A 23,436-nucleotide genomic window follows, 5' to 3' on the forward strand; every position below is an offset into this window, starting at 1 on the left:
AGGAACCTACCCGCCACGTACATCCTAAGTGTGCTTATTGGGCTTATATTATTATATTTAGTATTTTCTAATGTTAACCTACCGTAGTATACCCACATGACAATATTCATACGCTGGAATGTCGAGATTTAAATTGAATTCAAGTATGTGCACATTTGTGCCAGAAACGTGGGTATAGGCAGTTATTTAACTGCTCAACAGCTGTTTTGAGCCAGTGGTTGTTATAAACTAGACACAAACACTGCCGGGGGTAACATACATGTAACCTCTACGCCTTTTAGGGAAAACAAAACATGCAGTAACATAATAATGTACAGTCCACATATACAATATATATACAATATATATACAAATATTTCACTACAATTTTAGTAAAGATGTTAATACAAACAACACTGTAGTAGGTTGATGCTGAGAATGATGCAAAAGTGGGTACGTCCAATCAATTCTACAATTGCGTTATTCAGGAAATAATCTTGAAAAAAAGGAAATTGAAAAAGGAAATGTTCTCATTCCAAAGACCACGACCAAAAAATTATTGGTTTGCCATAAATCTTTAGATTGCAACATTTAACTGAAAATGAGTCCTTACTATAACCCCGTTTCCAAAAAAGGTGGGACGCTGTATAAAATGTAGATTAAAACAAAACGTAATGTTGTGCCATTCATTTAAACCCATATTCAATAGAAAATAGTACAAAGACAACATATCAAATGTTGAAACTAGACTTTCATTGTTTCTAGAAAAATATATGCCCACTTTGTATTTTATGCCAGCCAAATATGAATTAGCCCCCCTAAATAAATCAATATATCAGTCAATATATTGTCTACGTGATTTTTTTTTGTAAACTCCTTACAAATTGTATATAAATTCTATTGAATCGTGTTAATTTGGCAGCATGTTCGGTTGAGTTTGATGCTTTGAACCTAAATCACGTTTCTAGTGGTCGGAGAAGTAAATCCTCTCAAGTTCAAAATGTAATAGCACTGGAAAGCAACAGTGCGTTTTGCTAATCCATATAACCTTTCAGCTAGCCCACCGACATTTTTTGTATAAATGTATGTAGGTTAAAACATTTTTGCCGGACCGCGTAAACGGAGCCGTCCTAGAAGAGAAAATATATCTTAATGAATGAGTGAGTACATCAGTCCGTCCCTGAGTGACTGACTCCTCTCTAAATAGCGTAGTGGTTAGAGACGCGGGCTACACCCGTAACAGTCTGAACACATTATGCCTGAGGTTCAGCACAGACAAAAACTTCGCTGGCTATTACCATATGTAGGTACGTAATAGGAAGCTTAAAATAAAACAGTTCTGGTGGATATTACAAGCGAATTTAAAGATAATCTGCCCGAGTTTCTGCCAGACCCACTATTCGCCATTTTTTATTATTTAAAGCTGTAAGCCTCTTAATCTGTCACCAGGTGGCGCAAATAAATGTCTTATTTTGCCACCAGATGGCGCAACGTTTTGGTAATATCGATTAGTCAGAATGCGTGTGTGTGCATGTGAATGTGTGTGTGTCAGGGTTTACGTTAGCCTGCAAATGACAGCGGTATCATGTGTTGTTGTCCTGCAAATCAAAATATCAACGGCCAAAATGTCCGGTGGGCAATATGCCAAATAAATAAATAAATAGATTAAAAGCATATTAAATAGCCTAATATTGTGTGACCTATATGTTATGTTGCTTAGAAAAAAGCGAGCCTCCGCTCGCTCTTACAGTAAGACCTTACTGAGTGTTTGGTGGCGTGACTAAACAAAACGTAATATGCAGTGGGACAACATGTATTTATATGCTATTCATACATTTTAATGGGCATTATCTAATTAGAAAATATGGTTGGAAATGACTTAATTTGACTGACAATTTTAGCCAAACATATTTTAGACACTCTGATTGTTATTCTCGTTTCATCGGAGTTTATGCGACAAATAAGCAACTGAAAAGTGTCCAATAATAATCCAATTAGGCTACATTAGGGTGCATTGCAAAACAATTATATAGGCCTTCTAGGTTTATACATACTGAAATTAAAAATCAAACGAGTTTCAGTAAATGATCAGAGCCCATAACTTTGCGCAGAGCACAAAAAGTAGACCTCCTGTGGAAAGGACATAATTTGTGTGTTATTTGTTGAGACGTATCTAACAATTGACTAAAATTCCTTATTCAGATTGGAAACATGATTTTGGAATCAAAATATTGTGCAAGAAGATCGTTATCGTTTATAATTGCGATCAGGCAGTTATGTAATATTCGCCATAGCCCAGTCCTAGCCTAAGCTCAGTTCTGCTAAGTAATTTAAATAAAAAAACATTTATTGGAAAAGAAAAGACGAATTATAGCCTTGCAAATGCATATAGATGGCCTAACAGTAACGTGTTTATCATGTACACAAGTGACACTGTTCATTCCTGATTATTGTGAACTAGCCTACAAAACAATCAAATGGCCATTACAAAAAATTTTTTATAGGGATTTGTGTTAGGCTAATACAGTGGTTATTAATCTGCATAGACCAGCCTATTATCTGGTGATGATGGATGGGCTACTTTGACTACAAACATAGAAAAAATACGAAAGAATACATGGATAGACTCCAATTGTTATACATAATGGCTCCGGGTAAAATAACCGTCCTATTTGATTCAGTAATGTTTGTCCCGGTGTTTCCATATTAGTCCCGGTTCTTCGATCAAGGTCCAAAAAATATTTGTTTTATAGAGACGTGAGCTCAGTTTATATAAGAGCGGCGGTACGTTCGTTTTGAATAGGAGGGTTGTTAGGCTGTGAATTAGTATACTAGCTGCTATTGGTCACAACTAGTGAACAACTCGTTCTCTTTTTACAATGCAGGAAGTTCAACTTAAGCACTTAAACAAGACTACAACTTGTATTCCTTGTAATGTTGCCAGGATTGAATATTTATTGGACAATCCTGTTTTGTATTACATACAATGTTATATAATTTGAGAAAAATGTCATGGCACACTTGATGCGTCCTCAACTTATGCCAACGTGCTACTATTAAGCCGATTGCTCACTGTACTGACTTAACGTCTTAGTATTTCGTTCGAACAACTTAGTAAAAAAAAAATTATGAAAAAAATAATTGAAAAAAAGTAATTAACTTTTTTTTTTGCCTAGGCTACTTTATTTTTTTGGCTAACTCGTTCAAACGAGGGGCCCACTTTTTTTTTTACTTCTTCTGTATTACTATAAAAATACATGATGAAAATATGTTTTGGGGAGTATGGCCAGAACCCCCAAAACGTGGCTTAGCCCCTCCATCCATGATTTTCTAGTGATGTCCCTGATGCCAGCAACAGTTTCAGAAAAGTTCAGACAGAGGCTACAAAATACTGGAAAAGTTGTGTAATGCTAAAAAACTAAACCTGGTGGAATATCACAGAAATGATTAGGTCAGTTAGCAACCGGTCAGTAACAAGATTGGGAATTAAAAGATCATTCTATTGAGGATGGATCTGTCTGAAGTGAGGATGTGGAGGAGTTCAGCACTCTGTGAAAGACTGCATAGGCAAATTTTGCTGCAATTTAAGAATAATGTTTCTCAATGTAAAATTGCAAAGTTGTTTGGGGATCTAATCACCTACAGTATATAATACCATTAAAAGATTCAGCCGATCTGGAGAAATCTCAGTAAGCAAGAGACAAGGTCATTAACCAATATTGGATGGCCGTGATCTTCGGGCCCTCAGGAGGTACTGCATTTAAAACAGACACAATTCTGTAGTGGACATCACTGCAATGGGACAGACCAGTCATGCATTGAAAACATTTAGCGCATTATGAATTGAAAAATATGACCAAGGAGAGACCCCAACATGTTGAGTAACTGAAATCCTATAACAAGCAAGAATGGGAAAACATTTCACCTTCAACACTACAGCAGTTGGTTACCTCAGTTCCCAAATGCTTACTGAGTGTTGTTAAAAGAGGTGATGCAACACAGTGGTAAACAAGCCCGTCACAACTTTTTTGAGACGTGTTGCTGGAATCAAATTGTTTTTCCAAAATCAATAACATTTCTAGGTTTCAACAATTGATATGTTGTCTTTGTACTACACTGCTCAAAGAAATTAAGGGAACACAAATGAAAGTGACAACAGGGGCACTGGAGAAGCAACAGCAAAACAACCCCTACAAAGGAATGGTTGGTGGCCCACAGACAATTGCTCTCTCCATATCCTTCCTGAATGATTCTTCTCCAGTTTATGTTAGAAGGTTTGCTTTATCTCCTAGTACAGTCTCAAGAGCATGGAGGAGATTCCTGGAGACGGGCCATTACACAAGGAGAGCTGGACAGGGCCGTAGAAGGGCATCAACCCAGCAGCAGGACTTGTATCTGCTCCTTTGTGCAAGGAGGAACAGGAGGAGCACTGCCAGAGCCCTACAAAATGTTTGCATGTTTCTGCCCAGGCATGAGGGTCCGATGTCCTTTAGTGGGACCTGTGCTTACAGCCCAGCACAATGCAGCTTGATTGGCATTTGCCAGAGAACACCAGAATTGCCACATCTGTCATTGGCACCCTGTTCTCTTCAAAGATGAGAGCAGGTTCACCCTGATCACGTGACAGACGTGAAAGAGTCTGGAGACGCCATTGTGAACATTGTGCTGCCTGCAACATCATCCAGCATGACCGGTTTGGCAGTGGGTCAGTGTTAGTCTTGGGAGGCATATCTTTGCAGGGTCGCAAAGACCTCCACATGCAAGCCAACAGTGCCCCGACTGCTGTTAGGTATCGGGATGGAATCCTCAGACCTATTGTCAGACCTTGTGCTGGTGCAGTGGGCCCTGGTTTCCTCCTGGTGCAGGACAATGCCAGGGCTCATGTGTCCAGAGTGTGTAGACAGTTCCTGGATGACAAAGGCATTGGTGACATTGACTGGCCCTCAAGTTCCCCAGACCTGAATACAATTGAGAACCTCTGGAATGTTATGTATCAGTGCATCCGACAACACCGTGTAGCGACACATGCTCTCCAGGTCTGGGAGGAGATCCCCCAGGGCACCATCCGCCACTCATCAGGAGTATGCTAAGGTTAGCACCTGTAGGAGAGAAAGCTACACTCCGCCATTGCCCTACTGATCCACTTCATGAGTTGTCATGATGAATTTCAAGCAAGATGAAACTGTGATACCAGTTATACTATGATTATCGGGGTGAGTCTGAATCCAGCCCTCAATCGGTTGGCGATTTTGTTTTCCATTGACCATTGTTACATAATTTTGCTCTCAATGAATTGCACCAAGTACAGTAACGATTCTGATCTTTTATATATATTTCGGTCATCGAGATCCGATGTGTGATATAAGTGTTCCCTTAACTTTTTTGAGCAGGGTATTTTCAGTCAAGTATACTGATTCGGCTTGTATTTGCATTCTACGCAGCGTCTGTCACAATTAGGGAACATAGGACGCCAGGCGCGAAGTCAACGAACAATGAGGGTTTAATGACAAGACGAGGGCAGGCGAAAAAACAACAAAACAACAGGAAGATAAGGCAGGCTGAAACACTCTCAATGACTCGACAAGGGCTGAATGGGACAGGCTAAATAAGGAGATAACAAGACAGGTGAAAAAAAATAACGACAGTAGTACAAGCTACAATCAAGAACAAAGGACGAAAACCAAACAGAACGGGGAACATTCAGAGACAACGGCAAAAACGGAAAACAGAACCTCACAGCCTCCCAACCTTTTTGGAAACAGGGAGGACTTAATGTTTAACGATTAATTCAACATAAGTTCCAAATAGGACAAAACAAATAAAGTGCTTAATTGATCTGTGCAACATCTTACATGTCAGGGTGTTCGTTGACCATGGATCATAATCATGACTGCCTACAGAAATACAGAATTAAAAACCTGAAAACAAATTCCTTAGGGAGACAGATTTCACCATGCAGGCTTAGAGACTCAATCTAGACTTCTTTAGTTCACTAGTAAAATACTCTTAAGATTACTTTAATAATGGAGAAAGGTACTGTGTGGAAATGTTGAATTGGCAAATGAAAATACAACAATGTGATAATAAACATTTATTCTTTATACAAAACTTGGTTCTTGATATTGGGGCTTAAGACAATATAGTCTAATGTCAAAACTAACATTACTTGTGCTTAGACACAAACAGAAAGCAACAGTCTGGATGTTAGCATGTCACAATTAAGATGCCAATTTATGATACAGTACGAGTTGTAATGTCTACATTAAGCTTATTACATTATATAATACATTTCTATTCATGTCAAAGCTGTGTATTGTAATCAGAGATTTCTTCTGTTTAGAGGACCCTTAGTTGACACTGTAGGAGAAATGAGATACTTTGCATATTCTGCAGGTCATCTTGTGCTACTCAGAGTATGGAGAACTCATCTGTAAAAAATGAAAATATTTGTCAGACAATGCATCAAAAAGACAAAGGGAGTTCCAGACGGTTCGGTCCAATTTCAAAAGAGAACAACGAAGAGTTTTCCTGGCACCTGATTTATTTAACAATGACTTATGGCCCTAGTTGTAATAGTACAAAGGCACATCATTTAAATAGGCTTTTTAAATACAAAGAACAGAGCAAAGGCTCAGTCAGCTAAGGCTTTGAACCTAGTTCATATGTGTTTCAGTGCCATGCTGTAGTGTATCCCAATACAGCCAACTCATACCATTGCGATGCATTCTACAGGTAGAAATTCCTTTTTATCATGGCATACTTTTGGTATACTGTAGCATTATTGTAATTGTGAGACACCTACCAGCTGAGAGAGCCAACTGTGTCTCTGAAATTATATAGTTGACTAGTACTATGGTAGATAGCAGGGTTGGGGTACATTTCATTTCCAGTACATCCAGGAAGTACACTAAAATGGCAATTACAATTATCCTAATGTTTTTTAATTACAAAATGTTTAATTGGGGTTTGCTTTAGTTTCAGAATGAAAACAAAATCAAATGTTATTGCCCCAAAACCTGGTAGATAGGTCTACAGTATGGATCTTGGCTAGCTGCAGTGTGTCTGTTTAGGTTTACTGTACTCACAGCAGTCTCAATCTCCAAGGGGCTAAGGTGCTGGGTGAGCATATCAAACATCCCAGGGGACATGGGAGGCTCTGGGGAGGAGCAGGGGGGAGGTGTGGCACTGGCGGCAGTAGAGAGAAAGTAAGATGGTATAAGATGGTATCATTTCCAAGCCATGGCAATGGTTTGGACTATAGAAACGGATGCCTAACACAGCCTAATAAAGACTAGAAAGGGTCCGTTTAAGACACACATCTTAGAAGGATTCAACATCTGGTGTGCACGGACAGTAACTGATACAAACTGTGATACTCACTGCAAAGTAGAGATGGGGATCAGCATAGATGGTATGTATGGAAAGACTACAAGAAGATAAACCAAAAAATATTATGAGCATTTTCATAAACCACCACTCAAATTATTGACAATATCAACCCTTCTTTGTGTCGCTGGGTATAGGCCTATTTAACTGTTGGAAGTATTAATGGTCTAATTTGATGCATTTTGCCACATATGTTTATTAGGGATTTTATCTTTTACTTTTAATGACAAAAATGGAAGCTGCAGAATACATCTGAGCTGCAAAATAGTTTCAGTTAAAAACATCTGTGAATGGATGGTGGTCTTCAAGAGATTCTGACAGTGATTTGGTGACCTACTGTATTAAACAGGTTAGGAACTGTTGATCAACTCTATTATTGTCAGTTACATCTTGCCTTTGCTCTGCTGACTGTTGTAATGCCGGCCAAAGGCCTCATTTTTGGGAATGTCAGGGTAGAGGAACTTGAGGGGGTTCTCCGGGGCTTCCCCATTTGCGAAAACCTTGTAGTCACGGATGATGTCAGCGAATGGGAGGGCACTGAGACGGGATTTTGTGTATGGCTCCACCGAGATTAACTTGGCTTCTCCTGCTAACACAAACAAAACCAAACAACCAATCAGAGTTAGATATTTGCAGATTGTTTACATCAAAGTTTAGAAAAAGTCTCTGTATGAAATAAATTTTGGCTCAAGAGCAGAGGCGAAAGTTCTATATAGCCTATGTAAAATAATCAGACAGACAAGCAAGGCCTCACCATTTTCTGACTGCTCCACCCACGTGAACGTGATCCCGCCAAGATGGCTCTCACTGAAGCGTAGCAGGAAGGTCCCAGGCTCCCTATCCTTCAGCAGGGATCTCTCGGTTTCCTTACTTACAAATCCCATGATGCAGCTGAACAAGATAAACACCACCTGTTACACTTTAGTCTTCAAACCCATTCAAATGGTCCTGAACATAATGATGCAATTTCCTGATTTAAACAAAATGACGTGAACTTGAACTAATAAACCAAATAGTGTCTGTAATGGGGTGCAGGGAAACAGTAATTATCCCTGTCCTAGATCCTCCTGCCTAGGCACTTGAGTAGATCTGTCAGGAGTGATATTGCTTGCAGGTATCCAATGTGTTCAGATCTAGGGGGTGGGGAATAGGCTTGGCTGTAGGTGCTAGTTTATATGGGCTGTTTCTGTACAGGCCTAAGTCTCTCACTTGTCGTTCCAGATGGGAAGCAGGTGCTTCTTGATGAGCTCTAGGATGGAATCCAACCACATCCAGAAACTGAAAGGCTTCCCAGGTATGTTTTCCTGTAAAAATACAAACGAATGGGACAAAATATAGGATTTACATGAATACATATAGTGTGTGTGTGTGCGTGTGCATGCGCGTGCATGTGTGTCCAATTCCAAGAAGGAAAATGCTGCCAGAAGCGCATACTAAAGACCAACCTTGCAGAACTTTGACCAGGACACCTGAGATTCACTGTGGGAAGCTTGGTGACCTACAGAAGGCAGACTTATTAATCAAATTGAATCAATCAAATGTATTTATAAAGCCCTTTTTCCATCAGCCATTGTCACAAGGTACTAATCAACTAACTAGATGACATTACTTCACACAGACATTGAGAAAACAAGACTCAACATTCCCACTATTCCTTTTCCCCCAACGTCCTCCAAATTTGGAATACTTGGAAAATACTTTAGCGAGAGTGTTCTTCCTCATCACCTGTCTAAATAACTGGTGTTTGTATGGCAATAATGTTCCAATACTCTCATGAAAAGTAATCCACTGAGCCCCCATACCCAATAGCTTCTCTCCCAACATGTGCAGCTGCTCTCTGTTGAGGCCCCGTCCAGCGAAGGTGGAGAACTGCCAACTCAATACCTCAGAGAGCTGGCCCCAACTGGCTCGCGGGGGATTGGCAAAGAAGCCCAAGTTCTAGAGTGTAAGAGGGTTGAACAAGAACAACTAAAAAGATGGTAGTGTAAAACAACTGGAAAAAAGAATGGGGCCCGCAAATGTGTACGCGTGTGAGGGCTTGTTTCCATCACACCTTGGGTTCATCCGTTAGCAGATTGTACCACATTACAGAGGCCCATCCTCCAGGCAGTTGGCTGACATTGGATATCACGACAAGAGGAAAGGAGCATGTCTGCAGAGAGAGATAGACACATACACAAATACATTTACACACACACAGTATACAATGCCATACATTCTGACCGTGTTTGCCAGGAAGTGTGTGTGAAGCATTGTAAGAAAATATAGGTTTGTGTGTCATCTAAAGGATATGGGAGTAAATGTATCTAAAATGACTGACCTCCAGGTCAATATTGATGCCCAGTATGTTGAACTGGGCTTCGAAGCTGAGGGAGTGGAGCTCCTCCGTCACGGAGAGAGGACCCTGGGACCAGCACAACACACATATTTTACTAAAATGTTTTTTTGTCTTAACCCTTTTTTTTTTTTTGCATAACACGTATCTTGCAATAAATAGCATTATTTCATAACAGGAATGGGAAAACCCCAAGGGAACTATATACAAAGAAGGAATTAGGTAATCTGTACGTAATGTGAGTTTTTTGGGGGCCAAGTTAACAAGAAGTTAGAATAATATAATACAAGTTATTGAAAAGTACATCTCTGTTGTATATCTTATTCAAAAGAAGTACATGTTATTGTTGTACAAGAAAGAGATATTATGGTGCCATCTGTAAAAATACTAAAAAAAACACTCAACATTTTGTGGGGGGGGGCAAAAAGTCTGTTTGACTGCATGATGTGGGGGGGGGACTCACTGGGGGCCAAGTTTGGGGCAAGGGAGCATTCTATTTGGGAGGTGTATTTGTAATTCTTGCTAGGTGTAATTCTTGCTTTTTCTTTTCCTGAGTGCCATTTGATTCACTCATTTTGTTTGCCTATCCTGCAGATGTTTTTTATATGAAAAACTTAAAATTGAGAGAAAAATTATGATAAATGCTTGAACATGTTGCCCTCTACTGTTTTAAGAAAGCAAATGCTTGTTTTTTTTAGGAAGGTGACGCTTTTGTGGTTTGTTCTTAAAATAAAATATATTACCAAACTAAAACCAAAGATTTACCCCTAATCAAAAACATATTATTATAAAGATTATAATTTAAAAAAAATTGTTAGCCTCTTAGTATTTAATTACATCTAATCAAACAATCTCTATTTGAGCAGAATTCATCTATTCGTCAGTCTGTAGTTTCTCAAAGAAATTCTAAAGATTAACAACGGCGATAGGTCAAGTTTTTAAAGGTGAAACTTTTCTAAAGGTCAAGCTTTAACACACGTCGGGGAATGCTGTGAAGGAAAGGTGGGGGATATTTTTATGCCTATGAGCTTGTACTGTCTTCTTGCTTTAAATGTGTGTAAAATAAACATGTAGCAATCGCAGAGTTCTTTATATCCGTCATTCACATGAAAACAGAAAGGATTATTTAACTGTCAAATCCCTCACCTCGTTCACCTTGGTTCCATTCACATATTTCTTCTCTTTCAGCTGCTGAAGAAGACTCATAGTAATTAATAATAAATATCCATTACAAAACAGATATTAATGTACATAAGAAATACGCTGTCCAACATTGAAATACACTGTCCAACATCTTTCAGTAAGCCCCCTTGTAACCACCATTACATGGAGCCAACCACTAAAATGTTTAAACAAACCTGTGAATTAACAGACTGAGGTTTAGTTATTATTAAAAGGTTATTGTGTTAGTGAGCATAGGGTCAGTGAGTTAAGAGGTTACCAAGTGTCTGAATTCCACAGATAGACAGCCATTGGATGATTCCTCCACGTCCATTACTTTGGTGTTAGTAGTCAGGATGAAAAACTGACGATTTCTGAATGGAAAGTATGGGGGCAAAGCCATAGTTACTCGTCTGACTTTACCATGCATGATAAAGTAAAGAAAAGGTGGAAGCAACTTAAAATACAATTCCAGTCAGTGAAAAGGGGGTTTATTGTATACGGTGTCATCGGAGGGAAAATACAACATGGCTTCTCATATTGGTCCTATTTCTCCCTCACTCCCACCCACATGCCACTTGAAATGCTTTGATATTGGCCTAAATAACAATAACAGGAAATCCCACAGAAAAGCCCACATTGATTGGTACTTACACTCTGCCAGGGGGAAGGTCCCTATACACATGGAAGAGAATATAAAACACAGCAAGATTACAGAGCAATGTAGTGTTACCTTGCTTATGAAAGTCAATAAAAGCAATAGGGCTTCCAAAAAGTGTCTACTTGTTCACTCAAAAGTTTAACCGATTCGAGACAGAGATTGAAATGCTTTTGTGGATGTCTAAAACTCACTTGTCAAATATTGTCTTCACTTTCAGTTGATAATCCACTTCTGGGAGTTTAACTAGCAATCTAGGCAGAAGGGTAGAGACAGAAATACATTTAGGATGTACATAAACTCTACAAAACTGTGTGTGTGTGAATGTTGAATCTTAGTACTAATACCTGACTTTGGTGGTGAACTGCACTCCAGTCTTGATAATGAGAGGCTTCTGGGGGTGGGTTGGCATACAAGGCTGCTTTTCCACCACAAAGGAGCTGTGAACATCACACCACAGTTGACAATGATGTATAATAGCGTAAAAAGCAGTTCATCTACAGTAGATTTGCATTAAGGAACCTTAACAGTCTCCAATCCATTTCACAGTCAACAAGATGTCCAATTCCTTTTCATTTATTCTTTATGTTCTGGACAATCATTGTGTACACTGTACAAAAAAAGGCTAACTGCACCAATTATCAGAAGTCAGTTGGGTAAAACCTAGAAGGCCAAGACATTTAACAAATGCGTTTGCTGTTTGCTCACAGTGAGTTGTATGTATGCAAGTTCATTTTTCTGTATGTACATTTTAATTCATTAATCTAGGGGAATCCAACATGTTATTATTTGGACATTTACAAAAGTTTCCTATATGGCTGTTTAAGTTTGATTTAGATTTTCAAAATATTCAATCATCCCTACACTGGCAGTCATTCTCAATGCAAGGTTGCACTAGGTAATTTAAAGTTGTTGAATTTCCTCATTGTGGCTGGATTCCAAAGGACCTGACACATATTTCCTTTTCATTTCAAAGATGCTCTTTAACAGTGACTTATAGCAGTGAGTGTATATATTTTCTTACATGTTTTGTATTTGTCCCTATGGGAATCTAGCCCACAACCCTGTACCATGCTCTTGCAGGGGAGCTATACGGGGCCACATAAATATGCAAGCCAGCAAAAAGGGATATCCAACATACAATTCTAAGGAAAGTAGCTCCAATATTATAGAGTTTCTCAGAATAATATTATCTGTGTAGGTAAAAAGATCTTGATTGGTTTAAGGGGTTTTACTACAGTTGTGTGGTTTTCTGTAAGTAACCACCTTTTTGTATGTGGTAGATGGTGTTGTATAGCCTACCTTCTGATGAGGTGGTAGAGTAGGTATTTAACCTGCTCTTCCATCTGCGGTCTCTGCAGGGGGATGGGGTCGCTCTCATAGGTCACCTTCAGGATAAGCTCCCCCATTTTGTCCAGTTGACGTTTCATCTGGAACAGGCTTTGGGCTGTCAGAGTAAACCTTAGAAGGAGAGATTTGCATAACTTAAAAGGATTTAAACTTGGACGTTAAGTTATGTTGGTTTTATTGTGTTCTTCTGAATAAGTCTATGTTATGTGTAGTACAATGTATGATAAAATAAATTGCTTTAAAAAAAGTATGACCTTTAAAGAAAAAGGAATAGCTGAGTTCTTGTGTGCATGCATGTGTACTGTATGTGCTGTTGTTGTCTGTGTAAAAACAGCCGGAAAATAATTATGAAACTTCAGAAGCTATTTTTTAAAATATATTTTCTTGGTCTTAAAATTACAGTTCAGATTACATTTCAAGAAGTTGTTGCTTTCGAGCAAGGTAGTCATCAGTGGATAACAATATGTTTGTGCATCTATAGTATGTGTTACCAGTTCTGGAGTTGTTCCAATCCAGTGAGCATCGGACCGCCTATACAGTTAATCTGCTGCTTGCGTTTCCACTCCATTAGCTCTGGGTTGAGCTGGGAGACTACCAGAGCATCAATCTCCTTTATCACGTCCCTCATCTTAGACAGACTGTCCTGTGAAGCAGGAAAAAAAACTTTCAATGTTGATCCTGTGGGGCTTAGTTGACTATGAATATGTACTATATGCACTGACTGATGCAAGTATCATTTAATCATTTATCATCCTATTGTTCATCACAAAAAAAGAAAAGGTTTCAACTAGCCCATTTTCACAGTGAATATTAATATATACTTTTATTGTTGTCAATCAGTTCAGTGAATAGGTAAAGGATAAATGGCAAACCTCAGAAGTGTGCAAAATTACTTGTCAATGTAAAAGTAAAAAAAATGACATTAATGAAACATAAACAATCATAAAGCACCCTTTGTGAGCACTAAGCCGTCCAATCATGGCATTTTCAGAGAACAAGTTAAGTACTCACGGTCAGCGCGCCTATAGGTTAGGGTACTCCACTTGTACTACTAATTCGTATGTCAGGCTTCTGATCGGGGTTTTTATGAAAAAGATCACGGTAATGAACCATCCTAATTGTCAACATTATCAGATAACATAAAGCTCAGATACTTAAACATACCCCACAAGGCATACCACCAGGGTTCTCTTCACCTGTGGTCTCTTTAGTTATTCATGTTTTTCTGGTTTCCCCAGGATAAGTAATGGCGGCTTCAAAATAAACAAACAAACTAAAGTTTTAGATTTGCGACTGCAAATGTACCTAGGGGTTATAAATCACAGGGCAGAAAACATGGCTCTAGTTAGATAACCCACTGATAAAGCAGCTCAGATTGAGGCTTCTGTTTACATGGCACACGTAGAATGAAGTAACAGCTGTTGTTCAAGTGATATAAATAGTTGGTAGCTGGCTTATCAAATATACACACACCTAAAGGATTATTAGGAACACCATACTAATACTGTGTTTGACCCCCTTTCGCCTTCAGAACTGCCTTAATTCTACGTGGCATTGATTCAACAAGGTGCTGAAAGCATTCTTTAGAAATGTTGGCCCATATTGATAGGATAGCATCTTGCAGTTGATGGAGATTTGTGGGATGCACATCCAGGGCACGAAGCTCCCGTTCCACCACATCCCAAAGATGCTCTATTGGGTTGAGATCTGGTGACTGTGAGGGCCATTTCAGTACAGTGAACTCATTGTCATGTTCAAGAAACCAATTTGAAATGATTCGAGCTTTGTGACATGGTGCATTATCCTGCTGGAAGTAGCCATCAGAGGATGGGTACATGGTGGTCATAAAGGGATGGACATGGTCAGAAACAATGCTCAGGTAGGCCGTATGGCATTTAAACGATGCCCAATTGGCACTAAGGAGCCTAAAGTGTGCCAAGAAAACATCCCCCACACCATTACACCACCACCACCAGCCTGCACAGTGGTAACATTCTGTTTACGCCAAAGTCTGACTCTACCATCTGAATGTCTCAACAGAAATCGAGACTCATCAGACCAGGCAACATTCTTCCAGTCTTTAACTGTCCAATTTTGGTGAGCTCGTGCAAATTGTAGCCTCTTTTTCCTATTTGTAGTGGAGATGAGTGGTACCCGGTGGGGTCTTCTGCTGTTGTAGCCCATCCGCCTCAAGGTTGTGCGGGTTGTGGCTTCACAAATGCTTTGCTGCATACCTCGGTTGTAACGAGTGGTTATTACAGTCAAAGTTGCTCTTCTATCAGCTTGAATCAGTCGGCCCATTCTCCTCTGACCTCTAGCATCAACAAGGCATTTTCGCCCACAGGACTGCCGCATACTGTATGTTTTTCCCTTTTCACACCATTCTTTGTAAATCCTAGAAATGGTTGTGCGTGAAAATCCCAGTAACTGAGCAGATTGTGAAATACTCAGACCAGCCCGTCTGGCACCAACAACCATGCCACGCTCAAAATTGCTTAAATCACCTTTCCTTCCCATTCTGACATTCAGTTTGGAGTTCAGGAGATTGTCTTGACCAGGACCACACCCATAAATGCATTGAAGCAACTGCCATGTGATTGGTTGATTAGAAAATTGCATTAATGAGAAATTGAACAGGTGTTCCTAATAATCCTATAGGTGAGTGTATGTAACCATGTTCACACACCTTCCTTTTAAAGTCCAGGTTGTTGAGCATCTCCTGCAGTCGAGTCACTTCCTGTTTCATCACGTCGGTGTTCCTGTCTGCCGGATCTGAGGGACACAAACAAATATAGCACCATAGTAGAGAAAAACATGAAACAGCCTGGCACGGCCTGTGCCCTGCCGGTTGCTATATTTCTATGTTTGTTGTGTTCACATTGTGGTTATTCTGTTTCTATGTTCAGTTTCTCATCCCTTCATATTTTCATTGATTTCACTTGTGTCCTTAGTCTCTTCATATTTGTCTTGTTTCCTTATAACCTCCCTAATTAGTCTTGCAAGTTCTCAGTCCCTTAAATTAGGCTATATAAAAGGTCTACATGCTTGAAAATACCCATCTCCAATATTAGTGCAATAATTATGAGGTTTAAAGCAACTAAAGCTGTGATGAACCTGTAAGGAAGAGCACCTAAGTGTACTCCGCTCCCACACAATTGTCTAAGGATCACAGTTGGAGAATTGCAGACATTGGCTGAACTGAATTCACCAAAACTACAATAAGACACCCCATTCTTGCCAACAAGACAGTAGAGGGTTTCTTCTGGAAAGTATATTTAAAAAAATAAAGTGAACAAGAAATTTTTCTAACCTATTTTAAACAATAATTCTGTAGGGCACTCTAGATCACCCTTCACTCTTAAGGAATAAAACATACTGGGTGACTGTTTTGTTGTTTGAGGAACCATAGTGGAGATGCATGGTGGTTAGTAATTCAAGGCAATGATGAGTTTATACAAAGACACAATGGGATTGTAAAGGTGATGGACTAAAGAATGGTAATACTTAACAATAGACAAATAACAAGGACCTAAAAAGGATGAGGGACATGGACATGCGCAGGCTTATGTCATGCAATAAAATTAAATGGATTATTTAATTAAAAATCATACAATGAGATTTTCTGGATTTTTATTCAACTCTCACAGTTGAAGTGTACCTATGATAAATATTACAGACCTCTACATGCTTTGTAAGTAGGAAAACCTGCAAAATCGGCAGTGTAACAAATACTTGTTCTCCCCGATGTACTGTCTGCTCAGATTTAGCCAAATTCAGCGGAGTTGATTGGACGGCACTTCACTTTACAGATGGACAGTGACACAAAACATACTGCAAAAGGAGTTTTTTAAGGCAAAGAAGTGGAATGTTATGCACTGGCTGAGTCAATCACCTGATCTCAAACTGATCGAGCATGCATTTCACTTGCCTGAAGACAAAACTTAAGGCAGAAAGACCGACGAAAAAACAACAACTGAAGGCAGCTGCCCGGGCAAAGAATCACAAAGGAGGAAACCTAGCGTTTGTAAGCTAAGCAGGGTCGGGCCCGGTTAGTACTTGGATGGGAGACCGCCTGGGAATACCAGGTGCTGTAAGCCTTTTTGATTGAGGTCAATTAATTTTTTTTTAAATTCCTGTCAATCATTTGTTTAGGACATGTCCACACACTCTATAAAAGGCCCGAATTCAACCGGCCAATAGGCTTATGGCCACACGTGATGTCCATGTGTACCAGACTTCAAACAGTCATTGCCTGCAAAGGATTCTTGACAAAGTATTAAAAATGAACATTTTATTTATGATTGTGTTAATTTGTCCACTTACATTTGAGGCCCTGAAATAAGGGGACTCTGTATGAAAATGGTTGCAATTTCTAAATATTTCATATGATAATTTTGTTCAACCAGTTGAATTAAAGCTGAAAGTCTGCACTTCAATTGCATCTTGGTTGTTTCATTTCAAATCCATTGTGGTGGCACCACATAGAGCAAAAAGTATGGAAATTGTGTCAGCGTCCAAATATTTCCAGAGCTAATGGTATGTTGGCCAAATTCCAGGATTGTGAAGCTTGTGATATAGTTTTCTTTTTGACTGGGTCACAGATGTGCTGATTCAATTTCTGGTAATCTTGGTGCACTTTACCTACCTGCTTTAGGTGTTATCAATATTTATCCAATAACTACAGCTACATTTGTAATTAGTTGAATATACATAATGATTTACAGTTATGAAAACATCTAGGAACTTCGTAGGAGTAGGGGCTGAATATGGATCATAGTTTGACCTATGACTAACCACGAGACTGAAGAGTTTTGTAGCGGAAGTCAAAGTCGTCTTGCATGTCCTCCAGATGTTTAACCGCCTGGTCCATCATCTGCACTCTACTCCTGATCACAGCCACCCTGTTATCCAAATTCTTTTGTCTCTCAAAGGCCACTGGATTCTGCATGGACTTCTCCAATGGGCCCTGTCAAGAACACATCCAGGTGAAGTAAACCACAAGACATGAATATGTAACCTAAACCCTACAGTCAGACTTTACTCATGTGGGAAATGATTTGTCAGGTTTTACTGTGGATTCCATAGGTATTGTTAGACCTGGATGTTGCACACACAGCTTTCCTTTCTTTTATACACTACCTGTGAGTGCCTAAGGAATTTGAAAGAATACAGTCAAAAAGAAAACCACAGGAGTTTCCTGATTGTGCAATGCTTAGTAACACACACCTGTTCCTGAATGCTGGCAGTAGAGATAATACGACGCTCCTCCCTGAGACAGGTGGCGATGACCCCGGCCATGTGCAGAGGACTGGCTTTGTACTTCAGCTGAAAAAAGAACATGGATATACTATATGAAACCACAGACAAATGCATGCGTTCTGATACACATACAATACAGAGTTTGGGGTCATTTAGAAATGCCCTTGTTTTTGAAAGAAAAGCATATTTTTGTCCATAAAAATAACATCAAATTGATCAGAAATACTGATGTTGTAAATTGCCATTAGCTGGAAACGGCTGATTTTAATTGAATATCTACACAGGTATAGAGAGGACAGGCAATGTTTTCAGGAACAGCAACCATCAGTCCAGTGTGCCAATGGCACGTTGTGTTTGCTAATCCATGTTAATAATTTTAAAAGGCTAATTGATCATTAGAAAGCCCTTTTAGAAATATATTAGCACAGCTGAAAACTGTTGTGCTGATTAAAGAAGCAATAAAACTGAAATTCTTTAGATTAGTTCTGGAGCATCAGCAATTGTGGGTTTGATTACATCCAGTTTCATTAAATAGTATTTGCAAAACAACATCCTCAACTTCAACAGTAAACAGGCAATTTTTGGGATGCTGGCCTACTAGGCAGAGTTGCAAGAAAAAGCCCCATCTCAGACTGGCCAACAAAAAGAAAAGATTAAGATGGCAAAAGAACACAGACAGTGGAAAGTGGAAGATTGGAAAAAAGTGTTATGGATAGTTTGAGGTGTTTGGATAACAAAGAAGAACAGTTGTGAGATGCAGACCAAATTAAAAATGCTGGAGGAGTGCTTGATGCTATCTGTCAAACATGTTGGAGGCAATGTTATGGTCTGGGGGTACTTTGGTGGTGGCAAAATGGGAGATTTGTAAAGGGTAAAAGGGATCTTGAAGAAGGAAGGTGGCCTTTGTTTGATTGGAGCCAATTTCCTTCCACAACAATACAATGACCCAAAGCACAGCTCCAAGCTATGCAAAAACTAATGAGGGAAGAAGCAGTCAGCAGGTATTCTGTCTATAACGGAGTGACCAGCACAGCCACCGGGTCTCAACCCAATTGAGCTGTTGTGGGAGCAGATTGACAGATGGTATGTAAAAAGTGCCAATCAAGCCAATCCAATTTGCGGGAGGTGCTTCAGGAAGCATGTGGTGAAATCTCTTCAGATTACCTCAACATATTGACAACTATAATGCCAATGGCCTGCAGGGCTCTAATTTCTGCAAATGGAAGATTCTTTGACGAAAGCAATGTTTTAAGGACACATTTCAATAAACAACCTTAATTTCTAACCTTGCCAATTACTATATTTCCCATTCATTTAGCTATATTTCCGATTCAAACTCATTTTATGTTTTTCATGGAAAATGAGGAAATGTCTAAGTGATCCTAAACTTTTGAACAGTAGTGTACATTCACAAAATTTTAATCTGTCCAAATATTTTGACACCTTAAAATGTGAGGATTAAAGACAGAACGTAGTAAATACTCAAATGACAACTATCAACCCGCACTTTGTCTTTCAAATCCAAATGTTGGGCTACAGCCAGGAAAACAAAAGTGTTACTGTCCAAATAACTTTTACAGTATATTTGTAATTGGTCAACTTTTAAAAAATAAACGTGAATTAAAATAAATTTACAAAGTGTATGTTTCTAAATGAGGTGCTTCAAAGCAAAAATTATGTGCAGAGACAGGGTGGCTTATGTCTGTGCTACTGTCACCTTAGAATGTTGGAAAGTGGAAGTTTTGTGAGACACTGTACTTTCTTGAAGAATCTGAACTTCACTGTGTTGTCATTTTTACTCAACCACTCCCCATACACAACAAAAAATGTTTTGGATTCAAACTAGCAACAAGTTACTCTTGCTGAGACATAAGGTTAAAAATACACTACATACACTTGCAGTGCTTTGGCCAAACCACTCACCTGGAAGGCGTATAAACCCACCGACAATGCAGTTTACCTGGTAAATAACATGCTACCATGGTCAAACAAGTGCTGTTGACGCTAATAGAAGAAATGTTTTGTTGAGTTTTTAATCTTTTTTTTTCTGATTCTCTTTGTGGAGATGGCTAGGACTTTGGCTACAGACTCAGACTTTGTACGTCATCCATCATTCCAGTTAAATATACATTGAGCATTACGTTGTCTTTAGACCTCAGTAGCTACTGAGAGTATCAGTCAAAAAAGTGTCCCATGTTTCCTGTTTTTCATCTGTTTACACCATGAAAAATGTATCTCCAACACAAATCTGGAATCAAGTCTTGTTCATCTAAATAAACAATTGTAGTGTAAATTCCTCTGTAATAAGGGACATTTCTGACGTAATCATAGGAAACCTTATTTCTCTTCTAGTCATAGTCATGTCTACAGATTTGAGTGTGCTATCCTGAAAACCCACGCAATGCTCTTTAATACCATCTCAGTGATGACTGCAGCACAAATAAACAGCATTCGTTAGGCTGAACAATATGTCCTACTGTATGCCGAAAGACGGCAAAACCACAATCTACCATCCTTTGAATGTAGTTAACGGATCAAGTGAAATCCCCTCAGAGAATCTCACTATCTTTCCAAACTTTCGATTAAGCCCTGCAATCAACATTTCCGTTACTAAGTAATCATCTATTTGCACTTTTTCATAGTTTGTTGAATGTTATTATCATTCAGTGCCATCCTTATTTTATAAAAGGCCAGGGTCAATTAAACACCATGAAAATGCAATCCTCGCAGAAATGCATTTCCATGACTGATTTTAAAATGACTGATGTTAAAAACATTGGAACTCAAAGATTCTTGTTCAAAGTAGACTCAGCACAAAATATTGCTTGAAAAAAATATTTTTTAACACACCTAAAGAATAACAACCTCACGTCACTAAGCACCACCTAAAGCCAAAATTATCTATGTTCACTTATGATTCTATTTCCTCTAAGACACACACAAAATGGAGGTGAGGAAACCACACATTTCTGCTGAGGTATGTCTTTCCTATATCCGTTAGAGTAACACAAATATATTGCGAAATAACCTATTTCCTATTAATGAAGAGCATTTACTGGCCTGAGACCTCATGAAAAAATGACATAAAACTATTATCACAAGTGAAAATATGCTCACAAATATCCACAAAGAGCATCTACACGCATCCAAGCTAAACATACTAATAAACAGGTCTTTCAGTTCCCTATAGCCTACAGACTAAACAACACCCCACCACACACACATAAATACACACACACACACACACACATTTACGGGAAGTTGCGTGTCAGCATGTTTGATGTTTTCAATGTTGAATATCCAGGCTGTTCGGCAATTACGCAACATTCAGTGTGGTTTTAACCATGTTTGGTGTATGGTAGGCTATTTTAACTGAGATTATTGTGGCACCTGTAACTGCTGGTTGATGATCTTCAGGTTGTGTCTTTGCAGGAAGTTCTGTTCCTGAGAACATTGCCTTTCCAATTGAGATAGGAGATTGTTGAGGAGAACTGTTGCCATGGACTCATGGTTTGCGGCAGTATCCCTGAAAAGGCACACACCCGTTCGCTTAGCATGTATCTGATTTAAAAGGTCCGGTGCTCAATCAAACACTGACGAGTAATACATATAACTTTTTGAAAGTGAATATTGTCTGAGAAGTCAACTAAGAAGATTTTTTCCCACCCACTCTCGTTTGAAAGCACATAGGCTTATATGCTCTACATGAGTTTCATGTTAAGTAAATTAAAACGACGAATTAATGCAGCACTCCAGCAACTGTGTAAATATTGCAAATGTTCATATAAAGACACTGAATAATGTGCATATATTATTGTGTTATTATAATATACACACGCTATTCTTAAGGAAGCATGTGACAAATACCATTTGATTTTATATAGATGTCACGGCTATATTAAATGCTTTATGTAAACCCTTTCAATGTTAGCCACGTGCTGGATTTCAGTTCCTGAACATGTTTTCCGGAAACGTGATGTGCCTATTATTATGACAGTGGTTTTACACCAAATACATGGGTGAAACACACTTGCACAAACAAGCGAACACACACAAACTCACCAGTCTTGACTCTCAATCCAGCTGGAGAGCACCTGCCGAATGTCCATAGGGAAGTTGTCATCGTAAAGGTAGTCCACCTGCTCTAGGTATTTGATCTCGAGCTGTTGAATTTGTTTCCATTGGCTCATGCTGCGGAACATTGCCAACAGCCCAAATTAATTAAAATAGCCAAATTATTTACACATATTTGACAGTAATTATTATCAGGCAGTCATATTTAAAAACATGATAAAACTATAAAGTGTATACTCGAGTTTCTATTACCATTTTACATAACAATTCTAATAATGTAACTTGTTCCAACACCAAAAACAGCAATGTCGCGCTTCCTCGTGTACTAGTGAGCGTCTGCCATGTATGTCCAACGTTCAATTCCAATTATACAGCAGCTTTATAATGCTGTTACCTACTTTCATTTTGGAGAGAATGCAGATAAATACGTTTTGACGACCGAAGAGTTAGTTTGTGAAAGCCTACCTGTGTCTTTGGACTCGGTGCGGTGTCTGATAAATATCCAAGGAACACAAGTCATGTGAACGTTATTCAGAGCAGTTTTTCCTTTTTTCTCTTGTACTGCACGTTTCAAGCGACTCGATTTATGATGTTGTTCGTCCTGTTGTTGGGCTGTCCTAAAGGATTGCCACCTCCCTCGACCCGCCTTCCGTGGCTCATTCATAATGTTTACAGGGGTGTATTTAGTTATTAGTTGGGGCATCGAACACATTGACTGTACAAATAAAATATAATCACACTGGGTAGTTTTCACATCTTTATTGCTACGTAACATAATTACTGTTGGCGTCTAGTGCATTTATAAGGATATATGAATGCTATTTCGTAAGAGAATGGAGATACAATTAACACCAATACTATGACACCATAACTAGCTTACTGTACCAAAAATGATTTCCATACATATTGCCTGAAGATAGGGTAGTGGATGCAAGTTCCAACTGGATTGTTAAGAGCCTGAACCTGCAGGAGAGAATCATCACCATGATGTTTGCAGAATCAAACTGGGCGTTGTCCAACTATAAGTATATTTCAGACATTGTTGAGGTGGAACTTGTGGTGGTGGGTCAACAGGTCTGTTAATCATGCAGAAATGCATGTTTTCACCTGGGATTCTGAATGGGAAAGTTGTGTGACATCCATGTAGCCAAAATATAAGAGACCATGCAAGGATATGACAGATCCAAGTGACCTGACTAAAGCTTTGGATTTGGGCGGCCACTCCAGATACAAT

General features: G+C 39.0%; 1 protein-coding gene across 6 annotated transcripts; it reads right to left on the reverse strand.

Annotated features, from left to right (window-relative positions):
- Positions 1 to 5,461: 5,461 nt before the first annotated feature.
- stat4 (signal transducer and activator of transcription 4) lies at positions 5,462 to 22,800 on the reverse strand. 6 transcript variants are annotated; one of them, XM_010890773.5, is made up of 23 exons: positions 22,668 to 22,800; positions 22,191 to 22,319; positions 21,519 to 21,654; positions 18,096 to 18,194; positions 17,664 to 17,835; positions 15,556 to 15,641; positions 13,361 to 13,512; positions 12,822 to 12,980; positions 11,867 to 11,959; positions 11,714 to 11,773; positions 11,516 to 11,536; positions 11,142 to 11,235; positions 10,847 to 10,891; positions 9,686 to 9,769; positions 9,419 to 9,517; positions 9,168 to 9,303; positions 8,811 to 8,863; positions 8,575 to 8,669; positions 8,120 to 8,256; positions 7,760 to 7,954; positions 7,360 to 7,405; positions 7,065 to 7,164; positions 5,981 to 6,407 (listed from the first exon to the last, which is right to left on the reverse strand). In XM_010890773.5, the coding sequence occupies exons 2-23, from the start codon at positions 22,316 to 22,318 to the stop codon at positions 6,384 to 6,386; spliced, it is 2,214 nt and encodes a 737-aa protein (XP_010889075.1). In that variant the 5' UTR covers position 22,319; positions 22,668 to 22,800; the 3' UTR covers positions 5,981 to 6,383. The 6 variants fall into 6 exon arrangements, with proteins under 6 accessions (XP_012993400.1, XP_012993401.1, XP_010889075.1 ...); XM_013137946.4 differs by lacking the exon at positions 22,668 to 22,800 and having other exon boundaries at positions 5,462 to 6,407; positions 7,065 to 7,171; positions 22,191 to 22,318; XM_020055052.1 differs by lacking the exon at positions 22,668 to 22,800 and having other exon boundaries at positions 7,760 to 7,951; positions 10,847 to 10,888; positions 22,191 to 22,318.
- Positions 22,801 to 23,436: the final 636 nt, after the last annotated feature.

Source organism: Esox lucius, chromosome 16 (assembly GCF_011004845.1).
Source record: "Esox lucius isolate fEsoLuc1 chromosome 16, fEsoLuc1.pri, whole genome shotgun sequence".
Taxonomy (NCBI): Eukaryota; Metazoa; Chordata; class Actinopteri; order Esociformes; family Esocidae; genus Esox; species Esox lucius.

Excerpts from the sequence above, each read along its gene's own strand:
- stat4 (XM_010890773.5), bottom strand. The coding sequence starts at position 22,318 with ATGAGCCAATGGAAACAAATTCAACAGCTCGAGATCAAATACCTAGAG. Across the intron at positions 8,864-9,167 it reads GTTGGGAGAGAAGCTATTGG|GTCACCAAGCTTCCCACAGT; the intron begins GTATGGGGGCTC and ends TGCCTTCTGTAG. Across the intron at positions 6,408-7,064 it reads CCTTGGAGATTGAGACTGCT|ATGAGTTCTCCATACTCTGA; the intron begins GTGAGTACAGTA and ends CATTTTTTACAG.